This window comes from Branchiostoma floridae, chromosome 10 (genome assembly GCF_000003815.2).
Source record: "Branchiostoma floridae strain S238N-H82 chromosome 10, Bfl_VNyyK, whole genome shotgun sequence".
Lineage (NCBI taxonomy): Eukaryota > Metazoa > Chordata > Leptocardii > Amphioxiformes > Branchiostomatidae > Branchiostoma > Branchiostoma floridae.
In genome coordinates this window covers 11956265-11972003 of record NC_049988.1, presented here as the reverse complement: position 1 = coordinate 11972003, position 15739 = coordinate 11956265, and the positions used below count along the sequence as shown (strand labels likewise).

At 39.0% G+C, this 15739-nt stretch overlaps 2 protein-coding genes across 2 annotated transcripts in view; both read left to right on the top strand.

Annotated features, from left to right (window-relative positions):
- The first annotated feature begins 3277 nt into the window (after positions 1 to 3277).
- On the top strand, positions 3278 to 5548 carry LOC118424866 (collagen alpha-1(IV) chain-like). Its single transcript, XM_035833673.1, has 4 exons — positions 3278 to 3603; positions 3829 to 4074; positions 4781 to 4960; positions 5326 to 5548. Exons 1-4 carry the CDS (start codon positions 3300 to 3302, stop codon positions 5481 to 5483), a joined length of 888 nt encoding a protein of 295 aa, XP_035689566.1. The 5' UTR covers positions 3278 to 3299; the 3' UTR covers positions 5484 to 5548.
- A 2409-nt stretch (positions 5549 to 7957) lies between these two features.
- The window catches only part of LOC118424888 (fibrillin-2-like), an 11752-nt gene continuing 3970 nt past the window's right edge, over positions 7958 to 15739 (top strand). The window contains exons 1-10 of the mRNA XM_035833695.1: positions 7958 to 8012; positions 8805 to 9065; positions 10309 to 10497; positions 11157 to 11276; positions 11510 to 11629; positions 12564 to 12677; positions 13092 to 13211; positions 14048 to 14161; positions 14796 to 14933; positions 15348 to 15476. Of these exons, the coding sequence (XP_035689588.1) occupies positions 7958 to 8012; positions 8805 to 9065; positions 10309 to 10497; positions 11157 to 11276; positions 11510 to 11629; positions 12564 to 12677; positions 13092 to 13211; positions 14048 to 14161; positions 14796 to 14933; positions 15348 to 15476 (1360 nt within the window). The remainder of the gene's footprint in view (positions 8013 to 8804; positions 9066 to 10308; positions 10498 to 11156; positions 11277 to 11509; positions 11630 to 12563; positions 12678 to 13091; positions 13212 to 14047; positions 14162 to 14795; positions 14934 to 15347; positions 15477 to 15739) is intronic.

Here is a 15739-nt window from a genome sequence, read left to right as displayed (position 1 = left end):
GAGAGGATGTTGTTGGTTTTAAATATGAAACTGTGAGGTGCATGTCAGGATGAGCGTACTCTACGTCAGGCCGACGTTATTGGAGACTTTTGTATGTCATTAAGAATCTAAACGGCAAGTTACTTGGAATCTTGGCAGTAGGTGGTCAATGTTATCTGTGAAATGCATTGAGAAGTTGTAGAATATAAGGCGAAGACACAGGGTTTGTGGTTTTTACTATGGAATGGAATGTATGTGTACGTTATGGCCTGCTACAAATTGTGTAAAATGAAACCGTGTCTCTACGATTTACGGGAGCTGAAGAAGGCCTGCCTACGCTTTTTGGGAGAAAGCATGGAGACCGCCACATAGGGAGGTGCGCCGAAAAAAGGATTTAGGCAGTAGGCTGTATTTTAAAAGTATTCTATCATCCATCATACGTTTATGAAGGTTAGACATCCAGGTAAGCAATATTCAAATACAATTCAATCTCTACAACTGGATAAAAACGGATATTTATTTCCGGACGTTTCGAGTGACATCCATCACTCTTCTTCAGCTTTGAAAGAATGAACTAGTCAGAACAATTCAATACCAGTACAGTCTAGTTAGCTGTCATGAGTTGTCAAAACAATGCAAGTATAGGAATAGTAATCAAGTAGAGTTGGTGCACTTGGCTGAAAACATAACCAGTTTGGAACCCATCTTCGTTGCTCAAGATGAAACCAATTTTTGACTAATATTATACTATGATTTTATGAAATCTTTAAGCGATTGTTGTGCTCTTGAATACATTCCGTAGGTGCCATTTTGATTTTGCAATTTTCCTCTAGGCACCACACCCATGCAGCAGCCGCAGACTGGTTGGCGGTCCATTGCGGACGCCGCTGCGGGTATACCCAACGCTTTGTACGTCTCTGGAGCAGGTAAAATTTTGTTATCCTTTGGTTTGTATCCTGTGGGTTTTTGGCATGCAACTGTCATGTATTTCTGCGTCTAATTACGATTGTCGTACGATCACAAAGTGATTACTAGTATATTCCTGAGAAATTTGTGACCAATCTGATCTCTAAAGCAACCCATCGACGCAATCTTAAATTATCAAATGTCAATAAACGGGTCGAAAAGTTAAAAGAGTTAACATGTAATAATCTAATTTGTTCCGTCTGGCAGAGAAAAAATGAAAAGCGATAAGGCACCAAATGTTACCCACAGTAATATTGTTTAGCAGTTTTAAAAAAGCAATTATAATTCTAAAATAGACAAGACCGGTTAGCTCTTTCTATCTGAAATAAGATTGTTTCCTAAATTTACCCGTTTACACCTTGTTGTAAATCCTAGCAATCTACCAATATTGGCTCTGTCACTGAATTAGTCTATTGATTCATGCTTTGCTATCATGTTATTTATTGCACTGTGTGTTATTCCCAATTTATTTTAAATTCATCTAAACCAAAAACGCACATACAAAGAATTGCTTGAGCCTCCATTGATTATGTACAGTTTGTAGTGGGTTATCCAAAATAACAAACCATTATATATAACACAACAGATTATTCACATTATTGAACCAAACAAGACAGCCGGAGGCTGTGCTTGTAAGATAATTGAGTCATCGAAGAGTCATGAATTTATCTATCCGGTTTAAAGTCGAATTCCAATTTACAACGCAAAAATTAGATCTACACAGCTATTTGACTGCCCAATTTCAGTCTGTTGTCATTCCTGGATAAAGACTGGAGTTGGTCATTGAAACTTTGTGTAAGTCCAATTTTTGTGCTGAAAATTTCCGTTCAACATTCGATAAAACATTTCCTGTTTTAAAAGCTCTTGTTTTCTAATAGACCGCACGTATCCGGGTGAAGCAAGCGGACTCCGTGCCGTCTGTAGCTTCATTCGCTCCCACCGTAGCTGTATGATCGCCGGCATTGCCCTGCTGCTAAGTCTGCTCGCTGTTGGACTCGCCCCTCTGACTTTCATCAATAAAGAGGTGAAAACACCTGTGCCACAAGGCCTGTTGTAAACCGATTTTTTTCTGACACTGATTCTGATTCGTTTGTCAAGTCTATTGAGTCAATTAAGCTAAGAAACGTATTGAGTCAGAAACTGGTCTAGAGGGCCCGTGGCTTCTCAATGCGGTGAGAGACAAACTTTACTTGCTGCACCTCATAGATGATGAATAATGATGATGATGATGAAGCTAGAACGTTCTGCTTTGTCATCTTGTTTATTTTATGGTTGGTATTCTGACGCGCATATACATATGTTTGTACATTTGCAGGAAATATCTCAACTGTCCACAACTGTTGACGCCTTCAAGCGCATCCAAGACGACATGCGTCAACTGTCCGTCACTGTTGAAGCCTTGAAGCGCAACCGAGACGACATGCGCCGACTGTCCACCACTGTTGAAGCCTTGAAGCGCAACCGAGACGACATGCGCCAACTTTCCACCACTGTTGATGACTTAAATCGCGACCAAAACGACATGCGCCGTGACCTGGATAAGGAACGAAACCGAACCGCCGCCTTTGAGCAGCGTCTTTACGAGATGAGTAAGACGCCAGGTAAGTTGGGTTTCCATTTTTATGTCTATATTAATTGTGATGCTATATTTAGAAGCATCGTGAGCATAAACAGACGTCATGTACCGTCCCAAAACGCTCCGTCCTAAATACAACAGGCAAGCCGGAGAGAGAGGCCGGCCGCCCGTCTTGTGTGCTGATCCGATTGGCCACCGCAGGGCGAAGAGAGCTGCCAACAATATATTCAATAGAAATGTATAGGAAAATGTTCACACTAACAATGCCCATGACTATTCTCTTAATGTCTTGTGTAGTTTTTTTATTGATCAACAAAGTGCAGTACAGTACAGATAGGCCATACACCATAGCAACATGCTAAATATAAACATCACCTCTTGAGGAACAAAAAAATACTGACAATGACAAGTACAATGGCAAAACAAGCAATTCACAGAAAATGGTGGCAAATAGTTTGGGTAGTGGTGTGTTAGACGCACGTGTGACAATATGTTGCTAATATGTGGAATAAACAAATAATAATTTCAGCCCTCAAAATTCAACTAACGTCGGTCTAAACAAGAATCTAAACCAGACACGGCTACGAAGTATAATTAGCACGCTGTAAAGCACAGTTGTGATATTGTATAACTTGTTGCATTAACTATTTTCACTTTAAATCTAAAGTCGAAGCTTTCATGTATGTGAACTTTGAATTAGGTGTACATCTTCTCTTATACCATGTTGATTTTTTATTGCTATGCAGGCTGCATACACGGGCCTTTGGGGATACCTGGTATGAATGGTTGTGACGGTCGGAATTGGATTCCACGTCCTGCTGGGCCACCAGGAACCCCTAGCCTCCCCGGCTCATCTGGGCCATGCAGCCAACCTGGAACCCCTGGCCCAACCGGATCCATTGACCCACCCGGTCCCATGGGACCACCCGGTTCCGAAGGTCTACCCGGTCCTAAGGGTCCACCCGGTCCCGAGGGCCCACCTTGTCCCGAGGGCCAACCCGGATCCAACGGGTCAGACGGCAGTGATGGACTCCCTGGACCACCCAGAAACGCTGTCAGCCCGGAGCCAATGATCATGAGAGGTGTATACATATTAATCCATATCAACTTTCCTTTTATTCTACATTTGATACAATCTTCATTAATTATTTCTGTACATTATTGTTAACATTTTTCAAACTGAGATTAAAAGCCATCTCTTCTCATCACAAAGTACTTAGCTTCCTTTTAGTTTCAAAAAATGACAGGATGGTACTTTGAGCTAAGTTGACATTTCTGTGGCTAATGGATTTTAGAGTCTTTTTCAGAGTGCGACGTCGCGTCTACCGGCTACTCAGGCACCAGTTACCATTACCAATGGCGCCTGTCTGAACTACCGGGATCACCCTTCAAGTTCTCCGTCAAGGCAAGGAACGATGCCCACATCGGCCTGTCGCACCGCAACGGTGACTCTGACCCCATGTACGAAATCCTCATCGGCGGATCGCGTAATACCTGGTCAGCCATCCGCCGAAGGAAGCAAGGGAAGCACGAGGTGCTAGTGAAAACGCCAAGTAATACCATCGCCTTTATTTCTTTCGTTTTATATACTTAGTATTGTCACATTTGCATGCCACAATTACCTTATGACAATTTATAAGATCACTACATGTACTTGGTTTCTTGGACTCTTACAAATGATGTCTTGTTTTATCTTTTGGCATTTTTGTTGGTGTCCATAGTTGGCATTAAAAGGGAAGCCTAGACGGCCTTTTTTAATAATATTGTAGTAAATCTGAAATCTGAAGTAAAATTCTACTTTGTTTGCAAATAAATAACATTATTTTGTGAATGTTTGAATGTAATCTTTTTGCCATTAAAATGTGATAATTTTTCCTTTAAAAATTGAGAATCTTTATACATTGTCATGTGAAATGTGATAATTTTCCATTGAAATGTGATAACCGTAATAAATGCTCATTAATTTTCGACTGATTTCAGAAAAAAATAGCCATCTTTTTTTTCGCGCTTTCTCATTAGTTTTGCATTCTGCATAGGATATCATCCATAAAATTTACTTGCTGAAGCCTAATCTAAACTACATTGGTATTGTCCATCTTGTTCTAAAGTATTTTTCGCCATGAGTTATTTTCCAAAGAAATAAACATTGGAACATGTACTCAACACAAGAAATGCAATTACTGTGTAAATTTTGGTCAAGAGAACGGAAATCAATTAATTAGCAAGACAGCTTAAGTATATTTTCTGTTTTCAATCCAGACATCCTCTCGGCATCATCGTACAGAAACTTCTGGATTTCTTGGAATTCACTGGGAACTATTTCCGTTGGGAAGGAAGGCCAACCTGCGTTCATGCGGTGGAGAGACCCAGACTTCCTGCCGATCCGCTACGCTGGATTCACCACGGGATGGAAGAGCACTGGGAATTGGAAGTTCTGCGGTAATCTTTTAATCGTATTCTAGAGGATAAATACCAAAATGTCAGTAATGATAATAATTCTTTTATGCCAAATCCTCTATTTTGGGGCTCGGCAGGGCCTCCACTATTTTACTTAGAGTTAAAATCAAGTCGGGACCCGGCGACCAATAGATGCCGTAACCTAATTGTACCACCCAACCCCGTATCAACTCTCCACCGGGACAAATTTTGGGCTTCAGAGCCGGACCAAAACACTGTGTCCATAGTATATGTTGTTCTTATTCGCAAGTAGGTGCCCCACTGGCTTTTTGAAGTTTCTGTTTTTTTTTTTTTTTCATTTTTAGGTGGAACATTATGAGTCTAATTTGAATTTCCTTTTGTTCAAGACTACAACGAATGTGACGATAACAACGGAGCCTGCCTACACAACTGTGTGAACACCCGGGGTAGTTACCGATGTACCTGTCGGCCCGGATACCAATTGGCTTGGTCAAAATACTGCATCAGTGAGAAGCATGCAGAAAACTTCAAAGAAGATACTTAGACTGTTCAATCTTTGAACGCAATTCACTCCAAATAGTTGACTTGAGGAATACTTCCAGTATCCTATTCACAAATATCACAGCAGGATATTACTTCATAGCTTCATAAGAATGTCTAATGAGTAATGGCTGACAAGTAGTCAGTGTCAAATAAATGTTATGGTTTTTTAACGGATTCCCTAAAAATTAATTTATGAGTATTGGACCAGGTGTTTATAAACTCGTTGTGGAACATGAAGCTTCTTGTAACCATAGCCGCATATCATATATCTAGGATATAAATGCACTTCATGAAACACCTTTTGTATTAACTATTTTAATCATCTGGAGAATATCATGGCCATAAAACCTTTGTAAACAACGCAATTCAACATTAAAAATTGAATTCCAATATATACTAGGATACTAAGAACCACATACGTGATATCCAGGTTCATTTGATCTACATCATCCAATAATAGTTGAAATGTTTTGTATTTGCTTGACACTTCAGCAGTTCTGATATATTGTATATCCAAACATTGGCCTACAACCATGCTAAAGTAATAAAATAACAAAGAAAAATTAAACGTCTTGACTCCTGTAATAATTGCCATCTCCTTTTAGACCCCGGATTTGGGGGTGAAAAGCATATTAAGTTCCTGACCCCTGATTTGAAAAAAAAAAAACAACGTTGCTTTAGACCTGACTGTAGCTTCTTTAACTTTAATGAGTAACTTCTTAAGCTTTAATAAGTGTATATTACTCTTTATAATTATTCCTTCGTAAAAGTATCAATTGTGGATGGGGTTGTATTTGTAAATATTATATTATTATTACTTCTTTATTAAAAGAAAATAAGAAAATAACTTAACGGACATGTATACATGTCTATTATCACACCATATATTTACGTAAATGCTAGTACAGACTATCTGGAATCTTCCTTGCTGATAACTTCTAGTGGCATTGAAAGATATGATAATATGTATTTGGTCACTTTTCCTCTCACTGAAAAATTAAGATTGCTTTAACCTTTGTCATCTCCTTCATTCTACTAAACTATCCTCGGTCATTTTGAGTGGATGCGTTAGGAAAGACCCTAGCTATATTTGTTGAATTAGAAAAAAATCACCTTTCTCCATGAGGTGGTTTCCGCACCCCAATGAAATAGTGGCATCGTCACCAGATATCTGATTTGAGTCAAACGGACCAATCCAAGGGCTCTAATGGGGGTGGGGGAGGCGTATCAAAACACTAGCCGTATAGAAATCCTTGCAAATGAATTTGCTGAGACTGGAAAATAGTAGGCTATCATTTGTGGGTAAGTTTTAATTGCTTTAACTTTTCATTCTTGAGATAATTGCATTTTTTCCTCAACTCTCCCATTGGATTACATGTATTATTGGAGAAAATTGTAATTCTGGCGTCTACCCTGTAGTCTCTTACTGCCATGGAAAAATGTTCGCGGCGGTTTTTTTCGTTCGCGGTAAAGCGGCTATCACAAAAACCTTTCTGCATTTACAGTATCTTCGTACATATTCTAAGTTATCTTTTGATATGAACGAGACTGTACTATCTACATACAGAACAAAGATATATATACAGACTTAAAATGCCATGTGTGCTGTAGAATCTGTGCCAGAAAGTTCGTAGTCGAATACATGTACTTGTTAGCATTTGATTTTCTCTTCTTGTGTCCAATATATAGGTTCAAGTAACATTAAAAAGTTCAATGTACACGCAGTTTCGTTGTGTGAATTTTGGCGCATGCCAAAAATTTAACCTTTGGGTGATATACAAATGCACTCTGGAACGTGTAACGCTTTGGCAGATGTTACCAAATACAAGCGGTTACACATCCTTTCATAATATGTATCTACGCCCTACACGTCAAGTATGGAGCGACTGCTGTCCTAATTTACCACGGAATTTCTAATTTTGAACATGGATATTCCAACTAGTGATGTTTGCGAACTGTTCAAAATTTGTAGCAATGTAAGGGGCAACATCTGTTTTCGGTTGATGTAGACGGAAACGCCTGTCAAAACGTGAATATGAAAAATGGAATTATTTTGCCAGACAGTCCTTAGGAAATGTTATTAAACGTACATGGACAGTACATTTATATATGTGACATTTCCGTATGAACATATACTTCACACGTTGAATATATATAGAGAGAGAGACGTAGGACGCTTTGCAGTTGTAGACGGTTCTGGGAACACACATCAGGAAATCTGCTAGAAGGTGAGTCTTGTAATCATCGCACGTTTGTATACAACATCAGAGTGTCAAAATATGTTGCTGCCATATGATAATAAAATGTATGTTGCTTGGTTATCAAGTATCTATCGTCATGGTAGGTGTTGGCTTGGACAATTTCTTCACAGACTAAAAGTTTCCCATGGTACTGGACATAACGTTATAATAATATTATGATACATGACCATTTACTACAACATAAACTGGTTTCAGGTGAGGGAAATCGCTAACCATGAGAACTCTCCTGCTCGTATCTACCGTCTACACTCTGCTGGTTCCCACATTCGGTAAATCTATCTTGGATTTTACCTAGCAATGTTGTTATGCACTAACATTAAATCGTAAATGGTGATAGTTGGACATACTGTCAGAAATGCCTATTGGTAGTCGCATCATGTTGTAAGTAAGAGCGTTCTTCATTCTATTGAAATGTATCCAATTTAGTGTGTTTTCAGTATTGTATACTTTGGATTCATGCGTCATTACTAACAGGCCAAATGATACGGCACTTCGTACATTCCACGAAATAAGCATACGGAATAAGATGGAAAAATATGTATATCCTCAGTATATCCTCCTAAAATAAGGCTTCTCTGGCTTTGTTCAATCCCATACCACAGGCATAATTGTTCTATTTCAGGAAGTCTGTTTTCGAATAAAAGTAATCAAAGTATACGTGGCAAAATGTGTGACGTTCAGGATATGTACCAGAATGCATAAGCTTTCTATTTTGCTTTTGGGCAGACGAGGACAATGTGTCACTGAACTCAAGTTTTGTAACTTATATTAACAGTGCACGGTACAGACAGTAGGTAAAGGTAGTTCTTTACCTCCCCAACCGAAATCAGGTACCCATTTTTACACTTGGGTGTAGTGAGGAAGGTCGTGTTAAATGCCTTTCCCAAGGGCACAACGTCGGGGCGGGGCACGGCGGGAATCAAACTCAGAACCTCTAAGTCCCGAGCCGAACGCTCTACCAGTTACGCAACGCCCGACGCCACTGAATGCATAAGCGAATGTAACTAGTTGACCAGGTGACCATGTAGTCAAGCAAAATTCTTCTCTGATATTGCCAATAGGTTACGTCATCAATTCGTGTGACGTCGTGACTACTGCCAGCACAGATGACAATTATCGGTACCGATGGAACCTACCGGCTATTCCTGGATCGCCCTTCACGTTTAAGGTTAAGGCCCAAAGCGACGTTCATATCGCTCTCTCACCCATTAACCAGGATTCCGACCCCATGTACGAAATTGTCATTGGTGGTTGGCGCAATCAATGGTCAGCCATCCGTCGAAGGAAGCAAGGGACCAACTGGGCAGAAGTAAGGACAGAAGGTAATTCAATGACCCCCCCCCCCCTCAGTCTATTCCATGATTGTCGGTTAGTTAAAACGTGCAAGTCTTTTCTCGTCCCATGAAGTTTTTCTGTATTTTCAACATCAAAACAACATTTCTATCGAAAGGTTTGCATCAAGATTTGTCGAAACCACCGCAAAGCCAAAGGAGATATATTAACTACATAGTGATTTTATCATCGTCCGCCATTAATTTGAAATGCACTTCAATAACATAAATGGAAGGCAAAGAAGCGGTCTTTTGAATTTAGGGATGTAATCTTTGGAATGGACTATGTAAAGGCACAATTTCGAATTAACAACATTCAAAGTTTTAGAGTCCATTCCAAGACACCATGAGGGTTTTTAGGCGATATTTATAATTAGTCTGAATTATTTTGAATAAAAGAATATCTGAGCCACAATAATTAAATTATTTTCAAAAAATTGACTAAGAAAATACTCATTTATTTGAATTTCTTTGAATATTTTAGAAACATTTTGAAAGTAACTGTACAAAAATATCTTTATTTAGAATAATTGTTAAACCTCTCTGTGATTATTTCACATTTACAAATATTTACAAAAAATGGTAAACCTGGCCAAATGGTAAAATTAGTTTATTGCCCCCATAAAAGTAAGCCCTATTGTTGCATCTGCATATTTTTAGATTTCACTGTTGGGCACTGGCGGTTCCTTTGTGGTGGGCCATTGTTGCATGGCACCCAACCATACTTTGCAAGGATGTGTGAATTGCTATCTTCCCAGCCCACCGAACCATTTACAAAAATGGTAGAAAATGGTAGAAAATGGTAAATAATGGTAGAATGCTGTTATCATTATTTAGAAACCATTAGAAGTATCCAATTCCACGCCATGAATATTTCCAAAGTTTTACAGGACCAGGGAAATATCTATAAAGTTGAAACAGTGTTAAAACTATTTCTGAAGTATCAAATGTCCTAGACATATAATTACAAAACTTTAAAATCAATTCTAAACAATGGCAACAAACATCCGCACGGTGTCTTGGAATGGACTCTAAAAAGTAAGAAGAATAGTAAGAAAGAAACCAGACTAAGGCTGCTACTTGTGATTTGATGAAACCTTTATTTATCATTGTGTGGCCTGTGTTTTCCACTAGAAAATAATATGCTTTTTCACTACAAAATTCTTTGAACGCAAGTCAGATTAGAATCAAAATCGGAAAAGAACAACGACGTCATCTCTCTTTTTTAATATAGGCATTATGTGGTCACCAACTCCAGAATACAAGAGCTTCTGGATATCCTGGTCTTCAGCTGGAACTATATCTGTTGGGAAGTTTGGAGAAACCGACTCGTTCATGCGATGGACAGATCCAGACCCTGTATCAATCAGTTATGTTGGTTACAGCACTGGTTATGGATACAGCGGATCCTGGAAATTTTGTGGTAATCGTGATAGAAAAAATATCATTATATCATGCAATTTGCTAATTTTATTGCATTTTAAAATTTCTTATTCCCTGTTTGCTGATAGTTGTTTTTAGCAAGATTGGTAGTAATTGATCAAAGGATCAACAGTATAGGTCAATATGTAGCAAGGTTTTTAATCTGACAAAAAATGTGAATTGGGGTCATGGATCGACATTCTCCTACGCAGGGACATCGAAACCGCCTGCCTGGATGTACCCTGCTTTCTCAACCGTCACTCTTAGTTCCTCTGAGCGTCGACAGAAACCAATTGTCAGCCAATCAGAGAATAGGCCTTTTAGTTTTCAAAAGGGATCTTGTATATATAAGGGTAAGCTTATTGACATTTGTAAGCATGGCGGTCTGGAAATAAGGGTGACGGTTGAGAAAGCAGGGTACATCCAGACAGGCGGTTTCGCCGTTGAATGTCCCTGCGTAGGTGGATGCGTATCGGTTGTTGACACTGAGCAGTACTTGGATCACATTTCAAATCGGCTCGCCACGTTTTCTTGAGCTGACTTTTATGGAATTAGTTTTGATGCAGATTGAAAACAAAAATCTATAGCTATTTTACATATGACAAATTGTCTGTAATGTTTCATTAGCATATACATAATCTATGTTTCCTTTTTATCAAGACTACAACGAATGCTCCCGTAACACCGATGACTGCCAACACAACTGTGTGAACACCTTGGGTAGCTACCGATGTACCTGTTGGAACGGTTACCGGCTGTCTGGCTCAAAGAGCTGCGTTGGTGAGTAAAGGCTTGCGTATCTAAAATGAAAACATTTTATAACCTTGTGGTTAAATGCTGCATTCCAACTATTCTAATTGTTTCGAGTTCAATATCAATCCTGATCAACATAAAATCTCGCTCGACACCTAATGTGTTTCGGATACAAAACTAATCAACATGCATAGAGTGTGGAACAACTGACGAAGACGTTTTATCATCTTGAGTCTAATGTATCTTTCATTCTAACCAAGATATCGACGAATGCTCCCGTAACACCGATGGCTGCCAACACAACTGTGTGAACACTTACGGAAGCTACCGGTGTACCTGTCGGAACGGGTACCAACTGTCTGGATCAAGATACTGCCGTGGTGAGAATCAACAGAAAAAGTTTAATTATTTCATAGAACCTACCAAACAAAACCAACGTATTAAAGCCTCAGAAGATTTGGAATACTATTACTGGTCCATGAACGTGTCAAACAATCCTTGGTCCGCTGGGTCTAAGGTATGTAAAGTGTTTATGTAAAGGAAGAACAAGACAATCTTGCTTACCGTGAAGCAAAGTGGTGGGTCTGTAATTCTGCGGGGTATTTACCTCTTATGATGGCAAAGGTAATGCTTTACGGATCCAAACAAGCATGTTTTGGCTAAAACCGTCACCTTAAAGGGAACAATAAATGTGTCAGACCAGGGAGTCAGGTCTAAGTATATGGTTATACTTCCTACACTGACATATTTATTGACAAACATTATACATTGTGTAAGACATTAACATTTGTGAATATATACGAATTATGAACATGAAACTGTTATGTCTACAACAATTAAATATCATTTTAACTATCTACCAAAATGCCAAAAACAACCTCTAACAATTTATTGTTGAGTTAGAACAGCTTGGCGACAAGATATTGAATAGCGATGCAAAAACACCCTGGGCAGCCTTACATTAGTAGAGCAAGCCTGTTAAAAAGTTGAGGCTGGGACGTCACTTGACATTACAGTAAGACATTGACACCATTCCAAGCACACAGTAAGATCTACAACGGTTTGGTTACAGGAAAACGGCTTGTAGGTTCTAGAGTGGCCATAAACGTTTCCAGACTAAAATCCGATTTTGAATTTCTCTTGGGATCTGAAGAAAGCTGTTGCGGCACGTACACTTCAAAACATTGCTGTACCATTGACCCGACGAATGGGTTAGAATTCCAAGGGTTCTCCGTCATTGTTTAGTTTGTAGTGCGTGTCCTCGACTGGGATTTGGTAGCATTTTATGTGATATCTCCTTTGTATTTTTACTAGAAATCAACGAGTGTGCCAGTAACCCGTGTCGTAATGGTGGGGCCTGCCGAGACCTCACCAACAGCTACAGATGTGACTGTAGACCGGGATGGAGAGGTACCAACTGTCAGTTAGGTAGGTGGGATTTACATAATTTGCATACTTCACATACTTACTTCTTAACAGTTGACAGGTTGCTTTGTGATGCGGTTACAATCAGTGTATCATTGTATTGTAGAAATATCTGTATTGTAATTTATATAAGGGAATCAAAAGATCTGCTCTCAAAAATGAGGAACGAAAAATATTTTTCTCCCTAATGTAGCACTACCAGCAATCGATATTGTCAACAATTAACGTAATCTAAACATTTTTTTAAAGAGAGCTCTTTTTTTTATAGACCGGTAGACCAACATGGTTCTTTTTTTCACATTTATGTATTTCTCTACTCATTCTAACCTCATGTAAAGATAAAAAAGCTCGGAAAAGGGAACAAAATCTGAAGGATATTATAATTGTGGGTCTGATTTGAATTTCATACTTCCCAAGACAACAACGAATGCTCCAATAACAACGGAGGCTGTGAACACAACTGTGTGAACACTTACGGAAGCTATCAATGTACCTGTCGGGACGGTTACCAGATAATCGGATCAAGATACTGTACTGGTAAGTAAGACAGACATTGGATGGGTAAAAAGTTGTGAAAAAGATGTGTTACATATTTCAATTTTTCCCTCAGCGTTTTAGGTGTACTGTCGTAAAACATGTGCTTTGGTAATGTTGGCAACTTCGATTCGCTTACATTTTATTGAATATCAATATGACCATCACTTTAGAATATCTTCATCATATTATGATGATATAACAGTTATGCAGCTCTGCCTGTAAGTCTTCAAAACGTTTTCCACGTTGTCATCTAAAGATCATAGCTATTCTTGTATCATTATTTATGTCATACTAGGGCTTTGATAACGCGTCCGGATACAGGTGTCCGAATCGTGTGGTAACTTGACTTATTACACGGGGATTTAATTGTATCACAGGGGTTTTCAACGAATAAATCGAACGCACTCGTACTCCGCGTGTGCCGAGTGCGGTGCGGCATAAACTTCGGGATTTGGGCTATTGGAATTTTTTACTTAAATTCCTGCGCATTTCGCATTGAAATGTGTATTTTGTCGTGTGGGTATAGTTGTACAGTAATACAACATGATGTATTCCATCGCTCTTGTGTTCCATCACTTCCAGCCCTCCCGAGGGTCCGGCCTTCGGTACCACTTCGTACTTTTTTTATAAACCACCTTGTACCATTCGCTCTCTTGGTGGTTTATTCGTAGGTCTATTGGCAGATATTATGTCGCCTGAAACACTTTGGGTGGGTCTTTATTCGAACCCTATGGTGTTTTTATTGCAATGTTATAGTGTGCACTTATGTCTTCCTAGATAGAGTATGTAACAGCAGTCACATTCATAAGATTTCAATAGTTTTTCTTTCATGTTAGAACATGATGAATGTGACAGTAACCCGTGCCATAACAATGGGATCTGCAGAGACCTTACCAACGGTTTCAGATGTGACTGTAGACCGGGATGGACAGGTTTCAACTGTCAGACAGGTAGGTGTTACTCATATTGTAATTTTTAAACCGTGATTTAGTGGAACTGTTGCAATTCCTGTGTTCAAATAAAACCAGAAAGGCATTGCCAAGCAAGATATTTCCGTCCTATCATAGACACCTGTTCTAAAATGTACCCTTCCTTTTTTATTCAAAACTGTCCATCCTAAGCGTACCTTATGGTCTGGTCAAAGTCATCGTACAATTTTCGAATTGTAGTCATGGTATAGTTGTTGATGTGTCGTACAAAATTCAGCTGTATTATTCTAAAAAGGATTGCTTTTGATCTGTCAGTAGTTAGTTTGTCAAAGCTTGCTAACTGGACAATTCCACGAAATCAGAATCATTAATCTATGACTTGTGACCAGGCGATTACATATATATATATATATATATATATATATATATATATATATATATATATATATATATATTTCATCTAGGAGCTTGTGATTGTGTACTCGCCGATAATGTGCCACCTACATCGGCTATATGTAGCAGCAAGCGGCATATGACTCCAGTAACAAGCCCTGAAGAAGGTGTCTGATAGACATCGAAACGTAAGCAAAGTTAGTGCATCCTGGTTGTGTACGAGAATTCTCCGATATCCGATTGAATGATTTTGTTCCTTCAGACATAGACGAATGCAGCGCCAATGCTGGACATGGTCCCTGTGATCCCAACAACGGCATCTGTCACAACTCTCCAGGAAGTTACCGCTGCTGGTGTGAGAATGGGTTTGAACTTTTGAATGATCTTCACAGCTGTGAAGGTGATACACTTTGTGTCAAAACTTAATAGACAAAAGCGCTCGATTGAATATGTATATTTTAATTTTTCACAATGAAGTATTAGGGTGATCTAGTGAGGCTCCCTCTTGAAATAGACTAAATCTTGAATATAACTTTAAAGGCAACGAAACATATAAAACCTATCAAAGACACTGCTTTATCAACGAAATTTGTTCAAACTAGTTATCAAGCTGCCTCGCAATGATCAGTCAATGGTCGCTGCTTCAGTTGAAATTTACTCTAACTAAAATTCAAATTGACAGTTGCTAGGGAAGTCATTCATTCATTTTTCCATGATTGTTTCTTTAGCCAATTTTGTGTATATACTCAAAGGTAAAAAGGTACACGTATGCATGTTTTTAGATCTGATATCATTACACATGTTGTTTCTGCAGATGTTCACGGTTGCCTGGAGAACGCAGGAAGAGGTCTGTGTGATCACATCTGTACAGACCTGATTGGTGACGTCCGTTGCTCCTGTAGGGCAGGATACCAACTGGGCACCGATGGATACTCGTGTGACGGTAAGCTTTTTTATCGAATAGCAGCAAGCAGTTTTATGCTTCAGCTAGTATGTGTGCTATAAATGCCAGAATAAGTACACCCGGTGAATGCATTATTTGATGCATTAAACCTGCTTTAGGATCACATTTTCATTCACATTTCATTTTCAGTCATTTGCTATATAGCTAGTAACACACAGTGCCCTAAGAGCTATTATGTAGGTAGCCTCCATAGCAGGCTCTTTGGGGCCTTTTTTGGGCTCATAATACACTTTTGCTGGCCA

Bases quoted from the DNA above. Each gene is read 5' to 3' on its own strand.
- LOC118424866 (XM_035833673.1), top strand. From the start codon at position 3,300: ATGAATGGTTGTGACGGTCGGAATTGGATTCCACGTCCTGCTGGGCCA. The intron at 4,075-4,780 runs GTAATACCATCG...TTTTCAATCCAG, and splicing joins GGTGCTAGTGAAAACGCCAA to ACATCCTCTCGGCATCATCG. The intron at 4,961-5,325 runs GTAATCTTTTAA...CTTTTGTTCAAG, and splicing joins TGGGAATTGGAAGTTCTGCG to ACTACAACGAATGTGACGAT.